We start from the raw sequence: 19,514 nt of genomic DNA on the forward strand, positions 1-19,514 counted from the left end.
ACTTGTAACATCCTCTGACGTATTTCAGCCCTTAAAAGCTGATTCCCCCCCGACAATAAATCCCTTTTTGAACAGCATGCGTTGTCTTGAGGGCCCTTTTTACTAACTTCTCAAGTTTTTCTTTACAGGTCGGTTCTGCTCGGGCAAACCCGCGAATGACTAGCAACCTTCATTTCCACACCCCCCGCGGGTCGGGGGGTCTCCCACAGGAGGTTGCAATATTATATATTATTATATATTATCATATTATTATATGAATAAAATCACATTAACAACCACTTATTGGTTCTTAAAGTAGTCATTTAATTTGAATTTTTTTCTAATATACATGTTATATGACAATTATTTTTAGTATAGTATTACTAATGAAAATTTATTTCAAACAAGAAATACATGTTCAAGTATATTTATTACATATTTTTCAGAATCTACTTACCCCTTAAATGATGAAGTCTCATTATTTATTCATAGAAAAATATGCAAATTCAATCAATATAAAGGAATAAATTCCCTGGTTTAACTCTTATTGTTATAGTCAAATAATTTGGTAATTTATAGTAAACTCGGAGTAGTAATGAAATAATAAACAGATCTCTTCTGTTGTTAATGAGAGGTAAATTCTTGATTAATTGGCTCCTGTAATTTATTTAGTATTTGTCTTTAAAAATTAGTATCTGGAGGGTGTTATTTTAAAACAGAGCAATGTCTAGGCCCTAGCAGGGGTCCTCAAACTTTTTAAACAGGGGGCCAGTTCACTGTCCCTCAGACCATTGGAGGGTCTGACTATAGTAAAAACAAAACTTATGAACGAATTCTTATGCACACTGCATATATCTTATTTTGCAATGAAGAAACAAAACAGATACAAATACAATATGTGGCCCGTGGGCCATAATTTGAGGACCACTGCCCTAGGGCATAAAATTTCTAGTATTTTCTTTCTTAATAACCATAATTAGGGAAATAGTGGTTTAAGATATATTAGTTTGAAGTGAGAAGAATCATATTCTTCAAAGTTATCAAATAACTGATTCAGTGGAGAATGCAAAATTGAGCCAAAAGTCAGAGACGTTATTCAAAGTTTGTCAAATTGTTCAAAGAATTTCTGGCCTCCTCTGAAGTGAATCCTCTATGTTGTGAATGTCACTTAATATAGCCATGCTACAAAATCTAATCGCAAAAAGGAAATTTGAAACCTTTTACCTTTTAGTTAAATAACCTTAAAATGTAGGAAAAATGTATGCATGTACACACATTGTGCTATAGGGAGGACAGAAAATAAAAGAAACGGAACATTCTTTATTATAATAAAAACAGATAAAAATTAAAGTTCTTGATTAATTTGAGTAATATCTAAAATCACTGTTCTGGGACTATCTTTTGTTATATTAACTTTATTATATTCACTGATTAAATAACAGCATAAAACACAGAAGTATCTGCAGCATTTTACACCCTGGTGTCTACAGCATACATTTTGGCAGTCTCTGTTCTACGGGTCATATAGGACTTGGCCATGGAAACAGCTGCCGTTGAATATGACTTCCTCCTGGAATAAGGATAGGTCCTCCCAGATTTGACATCTATTCAAAAAAATAGATATATAAAAATAATTATTGCTCACTAGGCATGGGAACATTTATATAATATCATTTAGTATATTCTTCTGTAAATGAGATCAGAATACCAATATTTTAAGAAATATCTCCTAAGAACAACCATAAAAATCAAGCCAAAATATTTATTTTGAAGAGTGCTTTTGTACTCATGTCTGACCAAATAATTTCTTTTTTGTTCGAGTAAAGAGGGAGCTCCCCTTAGCAATTCAAATAATAAGGCCAATTGTAATACTTTGATTTTTTACAATAAATATTTGGCTTGCATCTTAGTCTATTTTTCCATTTAATTCTAAAAATACATTTAGTAGATATATAACTAACTGGGTAAAGTTAGATATATAAGATTATGACACATCAAAACAATTATTTCATCTTTTAACATAGAACAAAGTTGTAGGTTTTTTTTCCCTAACAAATACTGCACTTGGGGCCAGGTTATTTATCTTGCATGAGAGAGACCTGAGTTCTATTCTTGGCATCCCATATCGTCTTACAGGAGTGAAATCTGAGTGCAGAGCCGAGTCACTCCTGTACACCTCCATATGTGAACTCAAAAGAAAACAAACCGCAAACCAAATATATTTTGAAAATGTTCCAAGTATTTCAAATCAGTTGTCTAAGTACAGCCAAACGTTTTAAATGATAATGCATAGAGATTAAAACATATTTAATGATGATATATACTTCTGTTATGAAAAGAAGAACTATAAGTCAGACAAAAATGTTGGCCATTTTGAATTACCTTTGAAGAAGTATAAGCAGCATGTGAGGAGAGTTCCAGCCAAAAAGCAGCCGAGAGACCCAGACATTCCAAGCCAACACGACCAACCAAATTTATACTGGATGCCAAGAAATATGTTATGCAAAACAAGGGAAGAACGTTCCACGTAAACATCAGCAGCATACCACACAGAACCAATGATTCCTGGTGCACCTGAAGCAAAGAGAAGATACTGTAATAATGCATATATATAGTCCCAGGTTAAAGTCAAGTTCTGCCTACTATACAAAGTGGGTAGTATCATTTGAAAGGATAATAATTATATTATGGAATCACAAACATAAAACCTCCCAAATTTTAGATAATTTTTTTGTCTTCCACCTTAAGCTTCTTACAAATTATATCTCACTTGATATGTGAAATGACATTTTATAAAATAAATAGTTTAGCACTCATCTAAGTAATCAAAATTATCACTATATTATTTTTCATTTTTTCAATCCTCTTTTTTGTTGTTGTTGTTTTTGGGCCACACCCGGCGGTGCTCAGGGGTTACTGCTGGCTGTCTGCTCAAAAATAGCTCCTGGCAGGCATGGGGGACCATATGGGATACCGGGATTCGAACCAACCACCTTTGGTCCTGGATCGGCTGCTTGCGAGGCAAATGCCGCTGTGCTATCTCTCCGGGCCCTTCAATTCTCTTTTAATGTAATAAATAGAGACATATTAAAGAAAATGGAATAAAAATAATGAACCATTGAAAGCAAATCCAGAACAAATGCTCACCTCTACCGTTTTCTTTCTATTTTTGGTGTGCATTATTGAGTATGCAACAGTATCACTGTTCTGCCTTCTCACACATGACAGATGCTATGTCACCCACATAATCAGCAGCTGCATGAGAACTATTTCAATGTCACTCATTTTAGTGAATTGAGATTAAAATAAATAACTGAAGGAAAATTGCCTTTGTTTTATAATAAATCCTTAATTATCACTCCCACACTATATAGAAGTGTACTAAGAAATTTTACTTCTTTAAACTAAAATTTAAATCCACAGAGTAGTCTGTTTGACAGGTGATTGACTTGAAGTCATTTCAGTAGCGTCTTTTGTTTTATAATGATAAATTGACTGCCAAGTTTTAGATGAAAAAATGAAAAAGAAAGAACCATAAGTTGTAAGAAAAATGGCTCTGATGCAAGAGAGCTATTGGGAGTAATGCACTTGGGCTTGCATGTTCCCAACTCCATTTGTAGGGTTGAGCCACATTGGCTGCGCCCAGAACTTACTCCTCCTTGGGAGACCATATGTAGTTCTGGAGATTCAAATGAGGTCATCCGCATGCAAGTAAAGTGCTTTAACATATGTACTATCTCTTTGGCCACCCCAGCTTCTGCTTTATATTGAGCACATACAGGGTCCCCTAAACACCAGTACCAGGATTAAGACTTAGGCACTACTAAGTGTAACTTCTTTCACCAAAGAAAATGTGGGGAGGTGTCTGTGATATCTATTAATTCATTAATTCATTGTATTCTCCCAACTGTTAGTACAAGATTTAGTGAAGGTTCAAATCATTAACATAACATTTTAGGTATCAAGATAGATAACACCACCAACATATCTTTTCTATTATATCATAATCTTAAATTTACAATGAAATTTCTATTTTTGAGAAATTATATGTAATATATATTAAAATTTCTAATTCTATATAGGTACATATAGAGATATATAAATATTGTATGATATCTATAATCAATATAGACATCACTTCTTAAGAAAATATGTTTGTGTATCGTATTTATTTCTTACACTGATTTCAAATGAGAAACCCAAGTTTTTATATATTTCTAGAAAGTTGGTTATTTTATGAGCAATGCCTAGTGATATTTTCACCAGCTTGGTTTGCTTTCAGTTTTAGCTTATTTTTATATTTTATAAGTGTAGACCATCCAATAGTTCTTCAGAACTGAACAGTAAATGTTGTTTCCATATAATAACAAAAGCACAGTGCCACATACAAAAGTGTTATATTCACTATGCTGTTAAATTCGCTGTGTGTTAAAAGTAAGGGTTACTAAATTCATGATTTTTTAATATAATCTAAGGATTACTAGAATTTGTCTTAATTTTGTGTATGAAAAATCCAAGAAAATGCCAATTTTAGTATGAATTAGTTAGATACAAGTTAATAGTTTATATTAGCAAAACAGAAGGTATATAATTCCATAGGATTAACCCTATTTTTAAATCAGAATACAGTAGAAACCAGTCATGAAACTAATTTCCAGTCATATATTAATGCATGTGATTTCCAAGTGATTTTTTTCTTCTTGAACTTTCCATTTTGCTTTTGTTTGCTTTTTGTTATTTTCTTGGTTACTGTATATAATGATTTTATGTCTAAGATGTGTGCATATTGGTTTTTATACTACTTAGCCTCTGACATTTGACAGTATGTTTCCTTGTAATCTACATTAAGGTATAATAAAGGCATCATGTTGGCATAAAGGAAGACTAATCTTTGATGCTGATGATAGTTCAATAAAATATTGCTGTTTTTCTAATAAACAGCAGTTAAAGTGTTTCTTACCTTATTTAGTATTAGTCATGTTTGTTATAAAACAGTCTACAGTATACCATTTTATTTGCTCCTTAAGTATAATAATAATTGTTTATTGTTACATTTATGTTTAAATGGATTGGCAATAAGAAAAGTCTGACATAGAACTTAGCACAGTCTATTTATTTATTTATTCATTTATTTGTATTTTGAAGCCACACTCGGCAGTACTCGTGGATTACTTCTGGCTCTTTGCACTCAGATATTACTCTGTCAGGCAGGCTTGATGGACCATATGGGCTGACTCGGATCAAACTGATCAGCCACATGCAAGCAAATGCCCTGCCCATTGTGCTATCACTCTGGCTCCATATTTTATTGCTAAAAAGATTGAGTAGGAGGGATGTGGAGGGGGGGGGGAGAATGAGTGGAAATTGAACAAGTAAAAAGATAATATCTTGTACTTCCTTTAGAATTTATCTTCCAAAATAATAAAGAAGGAATTATTTTTTTTTTAACTAAAAAGCATTACATGCTTCTTAAATTGAACAATAAATAGCTTTGGGAATTTTAAAAGCTTTGATCTGGTTTATTAAAGAGATTAGTTACATGATTCTAAAGCTAAGAAAGCTGAGGTTATATATATGTACTCACTTCAATCCAGCAAAACAAGTTTTATATGATTTTAAAACAATTTTAGGGAAAAAAAAAAAAAGCACCATTACTTGCAGACCATAGGCAAGTCTTTTTACCCTTGTAGTTAGTTCAGACCAGTACCTGCTATTAGCAAAGTGGTTCCAGCAACAAAGCAGATGCGGATTTTGATGTACTCATCTGGAAGGAATTTCACACAGTTCAGGCCCAGGAGCAGAGTGACAAAACCAAACCCAGCTAGAATGTCTGCAGTTATCATCAAGGCCCGAGTTACCACCAATTTCACTGGAAGAATCGGAAATGTGGTTACAACATACAGAGGAAGGACATCTTAATTTACACCCAACCCCCCCCCCCCCAATCACATATCTTAACACAGACCATGAGAAGCAATCAAACATTACAGTTGCTTTTTGTTGTTGTTGTTGTTGTTTTTTTAATGTTTTTTTTTTGTTTTTGGGTCACACCGGCAGCGCTCAGGTATTACTCCTGGCTCTACGCTCAGAAATCACTCCTGGTAGGCTCGGGGGACCATATAGGATGCTGGGATTGGAACCACCATCCTTCTGCATGCAAGGGAAACGCTATCCATGCTATCTCTTCAGCCCCAAACATTACAGTTTTTAAAGTTGGAAATAGACACCGTTAACTTTTTCATGGAATTCAAAATATGAGTCCAATTGGCACTATTATTAATTTCAGTACTAATTATTATTTAGTCTCGTTGGCTTCTATGCTTAATATATGGGGAATTAAATGACTTTTTGCTTCACCTTCCGGATTGAAATGTATTCTCAAGTGTTACAGCTGAACATTGTACTAAAAGTAGTACAACAGTTATAATAAATATTATAATTCTTACCTATTTGATGTCATTAAAAAGATAAACTGTAATTCTTTTAAATTTGGTACAGTAAAGCAGAATAAAATACCCCAAATTTCACATACCAAAATGAACCTGAGGGGTGCCATTAGCAAATTTTTTAGAATAATGAATTTTGTTGTCAGCTAGAGAGAGTTTCTGGAAGATGAAATTTACTCTTTTTCATGTTCAGGCCATACCTCTTTCTGACTACTATTCCCTTCAGTTTTGCATAGGCAGCAAAATTGTATAAGTACAAGGTCCAAAAAAGTGAAGATGAAATTAACAGAAGTGAAAGAGTAGCAGCATTTTTGCACTGGAAGAATCTTTAACTTAAAAAATAAACAATAACCTTCAAAATGTGAATCCCAATGATATTAAATTAAATTTATGCTAATTTTGTAGTAAGTAGACTATTAATTATCCAGTAAAAACCACAGCTATTTTAGCTTATAAATGTAGAAAATTAAAAATTACATTTTTGATGACAGCAATATGTTTTATTTGCATCATGCTTTGGAATTTTCTTGCATTTTATATAATTTCTCCAATGATAATGTTATTTGTAATATTGTAGCTAGTTTTTACTGAACTTTTTAAAAATAAAAACTAATCTAAGTGAAAAATAACTGGTATATATCTAGTTTCTATTTTATATGTGAAATATAAAGCATCATTATACTATTAATAAGTGAGCATATATTTGTTAGTTTTTAAGATCTTTAAATTGATACATTTCAAAATTATGAGTTCAAAGTTTAATTTTTTGTCAAACTTAAGATTCATTTTTCTCAAAATTGAGAAAAGAGAAAAATATATAGGTGATTAGATTGTATTAAATTTAATATTTCAAAATTTTCTTGATCTAAAAATAATTCACAAAAAGTATTTTATACTAGTTTGGCCTTATTTAAAATGTCTAAAAGTTAATTTTAAAATACTAACTTCACTTATTAGAGATTAAGTAGTTACAATAATGGTAACATTTATGGTATCAATGCTCTAAGTTCCCCTTAGAAGTCTAGGAGCTAAGAAGGACATCTGAAAGGGGTGTTCTTACATCATTGTGAGCACTTGTGTTCCCCTTCTTTTCAGAAATCCTTAACCCCCAGTGCCACACATAGCATCATTCAGTTGTGTTGTGAAACTCTAGCACTTACACCAGTGGGTTTTATATGACCCAATGATTAGACTACTTACAGTGGGATAACTCTGTAAGCATGTTTTTCAAGTCAGACAGGAGTTTACTTTTAGAGCATAAATATTTTTCAGTCAAAGCTGTCTTAATATCATGGTTGAAGTGGGATTCGAGTTAAGAGTTTAGCTAATGAGTATTTATTTTGGTCTGTATCCATAGGTTTCCAATACATTAGAATAGCTTATCTAATTGGCCCTGCATAAAAATATCAAAAACTAAAATATAAGAGTCCACAAAAAAAGGACTTTTTAATAGGTAATTTTTAACCATAGAGAATGTAGAAAAATATTTTAAGGCATTTTATCAGTATTTTATTTAAATGTATAATTTTGAAAAGAAAAGTAGTAGGTTTTTAATATATTGTTTGAAACTAACAAGAATATATCAAAAGAATAGGCTGGATAGATGATATAAAGGCATATGTAACCTGCCAATCCAGTCTGAGTGTCCTACATATGGTACCCTGAACACTGCATAGAATGAGTAATCCCTCCTCCTAAATACCAAGTCAGAAATTTCCCCTGAGCACCTCTGATGTAGCTACAAACAATACAAAACAGAAAATGTCAAAGGAAAATATGAGACAATTTAGGCAAAAGTAAAAATAACATGAAAACATAAACATCAGAGGCTTATGAATGGTTTTACTATGTTTTTGAATAAATGTACATGACATTTAAAGAATTTACTATTTCTTTTTTCTTTTCTCAGCTCAACATTAGAAAAACATTTGTATTTCTAGAATAGTTTTGTATTCACATGAATTTCTATTTCCATTCATAAATCACACTTTTTGTAGGTACAAAGATCTCTGTGTATCTATAAAGAATTAGATCTATGTGTATATATGAGTGTGTCTGCAGTGGTAGAACCAAGAAATATTTTTAAGTAAAATAAGTTCCTTATAAATTATGTTAAAAATGATGCAGTCACAAAAATCTTAAATGTCAAAGATCTTTGAATGTAACACAACTTTGAATCAATAGTTTTCCTACTGCAATAGCTGTTCAAAAGAAAAGTTAAATCACAAGGATTTATTTCCCATTTATCTTGAGAATGCACGCACAACTATTACCAACCACTGGATTTGAAATGAAATAAAAACAATATGCTTTAATAAAATGAACAGTATTTCTTGGAATTATTTGATATGCTAATACCGTGAATAGGTGCTGCCCACGTAATTGAGAAAATTATCAGTACTATTTTAATTTAGGGAATCTCTATTCATAGAAATATAAACTTGCTAATACCTACTATAAGTTAGTGCCAAAGATAAGCAACACAAAGGAGACATTCTTATACTTGTTAATGAAGGATTACATGAGCTGTTTCTTTATTCATTAACTACATATGTCTATATTTTTCTGCATCTCTATTCTTCTAAGTATTTTCTCAAAAACTATCAAAATAAAACGTGGTAAATTTTCTTTGTACTCTTTTGATAAAATGCCTCTGAAATGCTTTACACATAATTTGCCTATCAAATATTATCATAAAATTAGAGCACCCTGGAGAAGTGCTTGTTATAAGTATAATGCGCATAATGTATTCCTTTAGATACTAGAGATAAAAAGAGTATATTTTTTACTCACAGGGAGTTTTTATATCCATGGAAAGTGATAAAATTTGTTTCAGAAATGTTCAAGTTCATATTTTAAGATCAAGTAAATTTTGTAACATTTAGAGTTCGGAAAAATCTTACAAACATGACTGTAGGAATGAGAAACACACATGGACTGCAAAGTTCGATTTTCTTTGCTACTTCCTTCCTGATAAGCTGGGAGGTGTAAGGTATATGTACGTACAGGGATGTTCTGCAAGTATAGAATCATACTCATCACAGGTGCGAATCCCATCAAAAGCGTTTGTGACACACTCCCACCACAGGCCTCGGCATTTTGTGCTCACCTAGATGTTGGAGAAGACACTGTGAAAGGACTCATGCAGAAACATTTGACTTCCCTTGATCAAAGAAAGAATTTGACTCTTGTAACTCTGACAACAAAGTTAGTGGTTATAAACATGATCAGAACTTCTATTTCAACAAACGCAATGGATTTTTGAAATACACCCCAAGCATTGATAAAGGTTTTACCACCAGGAAAACAATTTGTTTCCAAATCTGTGGGTAGGGAAGGAGGGATAAGTCATGCAAAAGATTAAAAATAAAATCAGAATTTAATTATTGTCAAATGTCTATGAGTATTTCTATAGCAGAGCCATGTTAAGATAATTAAATTTTTTCCCTTTGCTGACATTTACTCATGCAAAAGAAATCAATATAACAATGGAAGTAATTGTTGACTTTTTGTGTCTATTAAGAATGTACAATTAAGAATATAAAATTTAAAATAAGTTTAATCTTTCTTCATTATGAGCACTGAATCAAGTGAAGAAAGGTGTTCTTATATGCAACGATTATACATTTAACATAATTACCAAAGAAAAATCTGCACAACGATACTAATGTATGACATATAAAGGCTTTTTAATTTCATCCTTTCTGCTACAGTGACAGCTACAAATATTTCAGTTATATTATGAATGTAATTATAAAACAATTTTTATTATATACTCATGGCTGTTAAACACTTTTACTCAGAAAAAATAGTGTTTTTTTTTACTCTTTACACTTTTACTCACTTTTACTCTTTATCATGAAGATTGTTTTAAGTGTTCTCTTAGAGTTAAAATGTATAAGATGAAGGGTTATAGAGATAGTGTAGAGGTTAAGACACTTGTCTTACACAGAATAACCCTGGTCCCCAGCATGCACAGAGCCAGGAATAAGCCCTGAGACCTCCAGGTGTGGCGCCTAAAGAAACAAATTCACGGGATTAAAAAAAATTCAAAAAGTATCTGAATTTTTTCTATATATTTTATATAAAATAAGCTGCAAAGTATATTTCCTAGAATCATTAGCATGTCAAAAGAGAATAGTTTCAAGTATTCTTAGAGTTAATGCATGTTAAATGAAATAATATGTTTCTGTTGATCCAATTGAAAATTAACATTGCCTTCGAAATCTGGTGACAATTTAGTAAGATTAAAAAATCATTATCTGATTCCTGGAGGTGCTCAGGACACCATATTGGTTGCTGGAGAAAGAAAGCTGACTTTCTCAAAATGAGAATTTACAAGTGCAGGCAAGTGAACATTACCAAGCTTCTGGATTGACTTCCTCACAATTCATCTAAAGTAGTAAAGGACATCAGGGAGATATTCTGGACTCCCTTCTCAGCACTCCTGGGTACTGGACCTTGGTTCTCCCTGCCCATCATGCCCTAGGGGCACTTCTACAAAGATGAGTTGTCCTGCCCAGAAAGGATGGAGCTGGTTGTTGCTGTGTGTTCTAAAGCATGGGAGGCAGACATTCTGAACTACCTTCTCAACTCTATTGAGTCCTGGATCTTGGTCCTCCTTGCCAATTGTTACATAGGGGTGTTTGTTCAGAGGTGAGCTGTCCTACCCACAATCGGTGGAGCCAGAAGAGTGTTCTCCATCCTTGGCGGACTCATACATCAATGAACCACCATAACACGTAGAAATAAAACACACTACAAGCGTGAAAATGGGAAAACAACAAAAGCCAACACTATGCATAGAGAATAAAGATAGCAGCCTGATGGCCCGAAAAGTCTCAATGACATAGTTAGTTTCTCAGATAAGGAGTTTAGAGAATAAATATGAATGATATTCATAGCACTCAAAGAAAGCATAGATTGAGCTTAAAAGACCACAAATATAGAAATACGAAAACTCCAAACTGAAATAACAGGACTAAAAAACTCAATAGATGAAATGAAAACTTCAATGGAAAGTGTTTCTAACAGAGTAACAGCAGCTGAGCACAGAATCAGTGAGATGGAAGATGAGATAGAGAACTCCATACAGCAGGAGATAGGAAAAGAACATTAAATCAAGATCAGACAATGGAACAAATATTCAAAGAATGTGAACAGATGAAAATAGAAGTCTTTGATAAATTCAACAGAAACAACGTAAGAATTATTGGAGTCCCAGAGACACTGGAAGAGAATCTTTGGGAAGAATCAACATTCAAGTACATCATTACAGAGAATCTCCCAGAGCTAAATCCTGCATGAAACCAAATCCTGTATGACCACAGAGTACCAGCTAGAAGAGATCTAAGGAGCACCCCAAGATGAATCCCACAGATAGGGAAAAATACTGAAGGCAGCAAGACTAAAGGGAGAAATTGCATTCCAAAAACATCCTTAATATTTATAGAGCACACTTCACAAGAAACCCTCGAGATAAAAAGGCAGTGGTGGCATATAGTTACAAAACTAAACAAAATGTATGCTTTGCCTAGAATACTGCACCCAACCAGACTCACTTTTAGGTTTGAAGGAAGAATACATAGCGTCATGGATAAAAAAACAGCTCAGAAAATGACAGACTCAAAATAATCCTTAAAAGAAAAATTGGAAGGTCAAGGTCTGGAGTGGTGGCGCTAGAGGTAATGTGCCTGCCTTGCAAGAGCAGCCTAGGATGGATCATGGTTTGATTTCCCAGTATCCCATATGATTGCTCAAGCCAGGAGCGATTTCTGAGCACATATCCAGAAGGAAATAATCACTGAGCGTCAAACATGTGTGCCCCCCCACAAAAAGAAAGGTCTACTTTAAGACAAGGCAGACCAACAGACACATCAAACTTCTAACAATGATGACACTAAATCCCATGACAATTATCTCCCTCAACATTAATTGCATTAATTGACTAAATGCACCTGTTAAGATACACAGAGTGGCAAAATGGATCAAAAAGCTGAATATAAGATTTTTCTGCCTACAAGAAACACATAAGAATAGTCAGAACAAACATAGACTCAAAATTATAGAGGAAAAATATCTAAGCAACCAACTCCCTTAAAAAAGCTGGAGTGGCCATATTAATGTCAGATGACACAAACTTGAGCCTCCAAATGTTACAAGGGACAAAGATGGACATTTTGTACTAAACAAAGGATATGTTAAACAGGATGAAATTACTTTCCTGACCATATATGGACCCAATGAGGGACCAGCAAAATATTTAATTTAATTGTGGATAAATCTGAAAGAAGATATTAATAGCAACACAATAATAGTGGGAGACCTCAGCACTATCTTGTCACTCCTTGATATGTCAACTAGGATGAAATTCAAAAAATATATACTAGCTCTAAAAAAAAAATATATATAGGGCACTCCATCTCCAGAAAATAAATACACATTCTTTTCAGTGTACCTGGGTCATTCTCCAGGATAGACCACATGCTGGTCCATAAAATATATCTCCATAAATGAAGAGGATAGAAATTGTACAGACTACCTTCTCAGACTACAAGGCACTGAAATTATAAGTGAACTACAAAGGGACACAGAAAAAAAAAAACCTTCAACATCTGAATATTAAACAGCTCACTGCTGTAAAACCAGTGAATCAGAGATGAAATCAAAACATTCTTGGAAACAAATCAAAATGAAGACACAAATTACCAGAATTTATGGGACATAGCAAGTGATACTAAGAAATTTATAGCTCTGCAAGCACAAATCAGAAAGGAAGAAGGGGCCTATATCAAAAGCTCAATGACACACTTATAAAATTAGAAAATGATCAACAAAAGGAACCAAAAATAGGTAGAAAGAAGGAAATAATAAAGCTTAGAGTAGAAATCACTAGATTGGAAATAGAAAACAATCTAGAAGATCAATGAAATCAAACGTAGATTTTTTTTAAAAATAAAAAAAAACAAGATTGATAAACCACTAGCAAAACTCACAAAGAAATGAGGAGAGAAAAACGTAATTAACCATATTAGAAATAAAAATAAAAAGGAGGATATCAGTGTAGATGCTGCAGAGATTCAAAGGGTAATAAGAGTATTTTGAGAAACTCTATGTCATGAAACATAAGAACCTGGAAAAAGTGGATGGGTTCTTGGACTCTTATAATCTTCCACAGATAAACCAAAATGATCTAGCATATCTAAACAAACCAACAACTACTGAGGAAATTAAAATGCTAATTAAAAGTTTCCACACCAACAAGAACCCAGGCCCAGATGGATTCACTAATGAGTTTTTTCAAACCATTCTAGAGGAAGTACTATCAATCTTTTTCAAGTTATTTTATAAAATTGAAGAATCAGGAACACTCCCAAATAGCATTTTTATGAAACAAACATAACACTGATACCAAAACCAGGCAGAGATTCTGCAAACAAAACAAAACAAAACAAAACAAAACAAAACTACACACCAATATCCCTGAAGAACACAGATGAACTCAACATAAATCTGGCAAATAGGTTTTAGTGCCTCATCAAGAAAGTCATACACCACAACCAAGTAGGTTTCATTCCTATAATGCAAGGATGGATTAAGCTAAATAAATCTATCAACATAATATGCCATATCAACAAAAAGAAAAATAAAGATATGATCATATCAATAGATGCAGAGAAAGCATTCTTTAAGGTCCAACACCCATCTTGATAAAAATTCTCATTAAGATGGAATGGAAGGAATTTTTCTCAACATAGGTAAGGCCATCTACCACAAGCCAATGGAAAATATTATTCTTAATGGGGATAAGCTAAAAGGCTTTCCTTTAAAATTTGATACAAGACAAGGCTGCCTTCTCTTACCATGCATATTCCTCATAGTGCTGAAAGTTCATGCCATAGAGTTTAGGCAAGAAAAATATATCAAATGCATCCAGATAGGTAAGGAAGAAGTAAAGCTCTCACTCTGCAGATGGCATAATAATTTATTTAGAAAACCCTAAACACTCTACCAAAAAGCTTCTAGAAACAATAGATTCATATAGCAAAGTGGCAGGCTACAAAATTAACATGCAAAATTCAATGGCTTTCTTGTACAACAACCATGATAGAGAAGAAATGGACATTAAAATCCCATTTACATTAGTGACACATAAACTAAAATATCTTAGAGTCAACCTAATTAAAGAGGTGAAGGACCTATACAAAGAAAACCATTGCTTTAAGAAATAAAAGAGTACACAACGAAATGGAGATACATACCCTGCTCATGGATTGAGAGAATTAATATCATTAAAAAGGCAATACTCCCCAAAGCATAGACTTAAAGCAATTCCTCTAAGGATACCCAAGACAGTCTTGAAAGAAGTGGATCAAACACTCCTGAAATTCCTTTGAAACAATAAACACCCATGAATAGTTAGAGAAACACTTTGGAAAAGGAATGTGGGAGGCATCACTTTCCCCACCACAAAATGTTATTATAAAGCTATAGTCATTAATACAGCATGATATTGGAATAAAGAAAGACCCTCAAATAAGTGGAATAGATGTGACTGTTCAGAAGTGTTCCCCAGACATACAAAAATTTAATCTTTGGTAAAGTGGCAAGAAATGGAAAATGGAGCAAGGAAAGCCTCTTCAACAAGTGTGTTGGCACAACTGGTCAGTCACTTGCATAAAAGCAAACCCAGACCTCAATCTAATACCATGCATAAGGTATTATGCATAAAGGTCAAATCCAAATGAATTAAAGACTTTGATATCAGACCTGAAACCATAAGGTATATAGAACAACATGTAGGTAAAACACTCCATGGCATTGAGACCGAAGTCACCTTAAAGGAGGAAACTAAACAGATGGGACTATACTAAGCTTAGAAACTTCTGTACCTCAAAGGAAATAGAGACAAGGATACAAAAATTACCCCCAAGTCAGGTGCAATATCTGAGCCAGGAGTAACCCTTGAGCGTCACTGGGTGTGCCCCCACAACAAAACAAACAAACAAACAAACAAAGAACAGAAGGAACAACCATTCATTTATAATGAAATTAACACTCTCTACCAAATATTCTCTGCATTGAAATTTTATTGTGTGATAAGACAACTGCTTGTTTCTTTATTATATTCTTTATATGTTTTCTCTGTTAACATTATATGTATAAAATATATATAATTAGAAAAAAAGTGGAGTAATTTGGACCACATCCATTGGTGATCCAGGGTTTCTCCTGGCTCTGCACTCAGAAATAGCTCCTGGCAGTCTTGGAACATATAGTTCAAAAGGGGGGTTCTGGGGATCTAAATGGGCTGGTCCTAAATCTATCCACAATGCTGTCAGTCCAGTCTCTAGAAAAAAATCTTTATTGAATTTAAAATCTGAGGCAGTAACTTTAAGTATGTTATCATCTCAATTAACTTTTAAAGACTATGAGATAATCTTGTTATAATATATTTACACATAAAGGAAAGCTTAAGAAGCAAAGTTTTATTTATTATTTTGCCTTTTATATTTTTTTGGTGAGTATGGGACACATCTCACTGTGCTCATGCTTTACACCTGTTTTTGTGATCAGGGCTCACTGATAGCAGTGTTCTTTGGGCTACATGTGTTGGGGAACAAATTTGCTTGAAAGGTAAGTGCAAAATAGAGTGGAAAAGTTTTCTAGTTCTGGAAAATAGTGTGTTAACCCCGTAAAAGATGAATTATTACCTGGAAGATAAAGAAAAAAAACATAGCAGTCTTTATGCATGTGCATAACCCTTGAAGAAATCTTGAAACTCACTTTTAAACACTTCAAATTGAATAGAGGCTAAAACAGCTCTGAAGTAGAAAACTGGAAAGCAATTATAAGTTAAGTACTAAGTCCTAAATTGAATTTTACCTTCTGGTCATTATTCTACAGAACTTCTGCTTAGCTTTCCTATTGCTAATGTTAAATTTGGAGGAATAACAAGCATAATATTGTTATTTTTATGATGAACATAACCATTTAAAAATGTGAAAAAATTCTGGATTATTATCTATCTTATATAATTTAGCAGGTCTATTTATTTTACTTGCTTACTGTGCCATAACTTACACACAAGCACTAGACTCTAGAATTAGTCAGACCCTAGCGTCTGACACAATTTATTTTTATTTAGTGAAGATTACTCACTATTCTTGAGTGAGTACTAAGAGTGACCCTTCATAATTCTTGGGGACCATATGTAATACTAAGGGTCCAATCTATCTTTGCAAAGCAAATGTCACACAATAATATATAATGAAATATATAAACGTGTAAATGTATATATGCATAAGATGTAAGTTATGGTTGGAAAACCATAGACTTTAAATATCAATTAAACCTCAATTAGCTGTGTCATTTTTATTGACATTTATTGACTTTTTGAACCTCGATATTAATATTAATGACTTAAGTATTAACAAGTGCCATCACAAAGTATAGAATATTTGCTTAATAAATAATATTAATAATATTAAATATTAAATTAACCATTACATTAAACTGAATAATGATTATAATATTCCATTGGCTTCCTATTGCTAGAGTGAAAAAAAGATATGGATGAGTTGAATTGTATTGTCTTCCTCCAAGGATACATCCATGTAATAAACCCTCTGAGTACTAGCTTTACTGGAAAAGACATACCTTTACATATATAAAATTAAGGAATTTTATTTTTGCAAGGAGATGCAGGCTTTGGTTCACACGTGGTGGTGATGAGGAACTGCTCCTGACTCATTGCTCTGGATGACTACAGAAATTTTTTTTTTTTTGGTTTTTGGGGCCACACCCGGCGGCTCTCAGGGGTTACTCCTGGCCATCTGCCAAGAAATAGCTCCTGGCACTCACGGGGGACCATATGGGACTCTGGGATTCGAACCAGCCACCTTAGGTCCTGGGTCGGCTGCTTGCAAGGCAAACGCCGCTGTGCTATCTCTCGGGCCCGACTACAGGAAATTTTAAGGGGATGATTCGATATAGAGAAATTGAACCCTGGCCTCCTTCATACAAAGCATATACTCAATTCCTTGAACTATGTCTTGATATATGTAAAGGATCTTAAAATAAGATTTTACAATCATGAACCTGAATTCTAATAAAGTGTATCCTTAAAAGAGATGCACAAAGCCAGAAAGGTATTACAGGAAGTACTAAAAGAGATAGTACAGAGAGGAGTTAAGGAAATTGCTTTGTATGCAGATAACCCCTGGTATGATCACTGGCAACTCATGGTCCCTTAAAGATCCCTGAGTACAGATCTGGAGCCCTCAGTACCACTGGATATAATCGATCCCTCTAATCCCCCCCAAAAGACCATGTAGAGGAAAAACAAAGAGAAGAAAGACAAATGATTGTGACCATAGGTGTAGCGAATAGAATGCTGTCATATATTAAAGAGTGTCCAATTCTCTCAGAAATTGGAAGAGGAAAAATTGATTATCCATTGAGACGGAAGCATGCAATGCTGCTAATACCTTAATTTAAATCTGATGACTTTTAGAACAGCAGAATTTCTTATTTTCCTTGTGTTAGATCTCCAACTTGAATAATGTATTAAGGCAATCATTGGACAAATAAGGGTGGAGACAGTTTGTACTGAACTACTACCATAACAGCAGGCTTTCTCATAACCCCTACCCTTTAGTCTCTCAATTAACAGGAACACACTAAATCCAGTTTACTCCAACTTGATCTAGGTTATATGAATTTGAAGTCCCTGCTCTATAATCAGTGCCTGTCTATATTTTTCTGCTCTCCAATTCAGTCACTAAACCAGCAAATAAGCCTACTCTTGTACTACAGGGGATACTTAGAAAAGGTATCTGTCATATGTATGAAAATACTAAATTTCTATTTAAAAGAGTATTTATTTCTTGACAAAAATAATCCCGTAGCAGTATCATTTTCAAGGCTATTGATCATTTACCTGCAATGACCATATTTAGAAAAGCAATGAGTTCATTAGAGGAAACAAGGAATCCAATTTCATTAGGTATTAATGCTCAGGGGCACATTATTAGATTGCTTGATATTCACACTCGGTTAAGGTTCGTGAGAATAGTGGCTGTAATTAACTAAACTTTGGTGTTAATATAGCACTTACTGGAGGCACCATTAAAGGTGCCTTTGTGCACAAGGTTAAAAACTTATTTATCGTGTTAAAAATTTCTTGTCTCTAATATGTATGGTTTCATTCTACCCTTTCCTTCTATTGCACAATAGTAAATCAAGATTGAAGACACAGCAAATATAAGTTCTTGCAAATTTTTTTGAATGTAGCGTTCTGGGGACATGCCTGAGTTTTTTCAGCACTTCCTTTTTTTGGCTTTCTGTTCAGGGTTCACACCTGGAATTGGCAGTAATTGAATTGCACTTGGCTATGTGTATGATATGCAACCTAATGACTATACAATCTCTCCAGCACAAAGTTCTAAAATAATCTGTTGGCTTGTTTGTTTTGGTATGGGGACCACTCCTGGTGGTTCGCCAACCAAATTCTCAAAAATGTCAAGATATGTTTTAAGAACCAGGCTGATGCTTAAAATATAATGTTTCACCATTTTAAATGGCAGGAAATGGAAACCATTAGCTAATAATTATTTTATAGGACTGTCCAAAATAGAAGAATCTAAAGTTTAGCCTTCTCCTTTAAATGTATAATTCTTATAGTAATAAAAATGGAAAATATTGCTATCATAACTTGCATTTTTTACCCTAATTAAGTGCAGAGGGGTCACTTTTTAGCGAAAGTCCGTTTATTCAAAGTACGACAATAAGAGCATAATAAATCATATGAGAACAAAGTAAATCTGATACTAATTACTTGTCAGCAGTTAAGCCTGGAGAGCTTTCTGTAGTCTGATTTTCTCACTTCCTTTGAAAATGTCGTCTATCTGACCATCTGCTGAGGTTCTGGCCTTAGAAATAATGAGAGGAGATCAGTAGTTGCTCCCATTTAGAAGGGATTAATACTCACAGATTCCTCATATGTTTTACCAATCTCTTGGATAATAGATATTGAGTTCTGAAAGATAATTGGTCATTTCTCTTGGTATATAATAATGAAAACAATTA

General features: G+C 33.5%; 1 protein-coding gene across 1 annotated transcript in view; it reads right to left on the reverse strand.

Annotated features, from left to right (window-relative positions):
• Window positions 1–1,449: 1,449 nt before the first annotated feature.
• The window catches only part of CLDN16 (claudin 16), a 29,555-nt gene continuing 11,490 nt past the window's right edge, over window positions 1,450–19,514 (reverse strand). The window contains exons 2-5 of the mRNA XM_049776027.1: window positions 9,432–9,534; window positions 5,687–5,848; window positions 2,362–2,553; window positions 1,450–1,583 (exon numbers count right to left, since the gene is read on the reverse strand). Coding sequence (XP_049631984.1) covers window positions 1,450–1,583; window positions 2,362–2,553; window positions 5,687–5,848; window positions 9,432–9,534 — 591 coding nt within the window. The remainder of the gene's footprint in view (window positions 1,584–2,361; window positions 2,554–5,686; window positions 5,849–9,431; window positions 9,535–19,514) is intronic.

The sequence above is a fragment of the Suncus etruscus genome, chromosome 6 (genome assembly GCF_024139225.1).
Source record: "Suncus etruscus isolate mSunEtr1 chromosome 6, mSunEtr1.pri.cur, whole genome shotgun sequence".
Lineage (NCBI taxonomy): Eukaryota > Metazoa > Chordata > Mammalia > Eulipotyphla > Soricidae > Suncus > Suncus etruscus.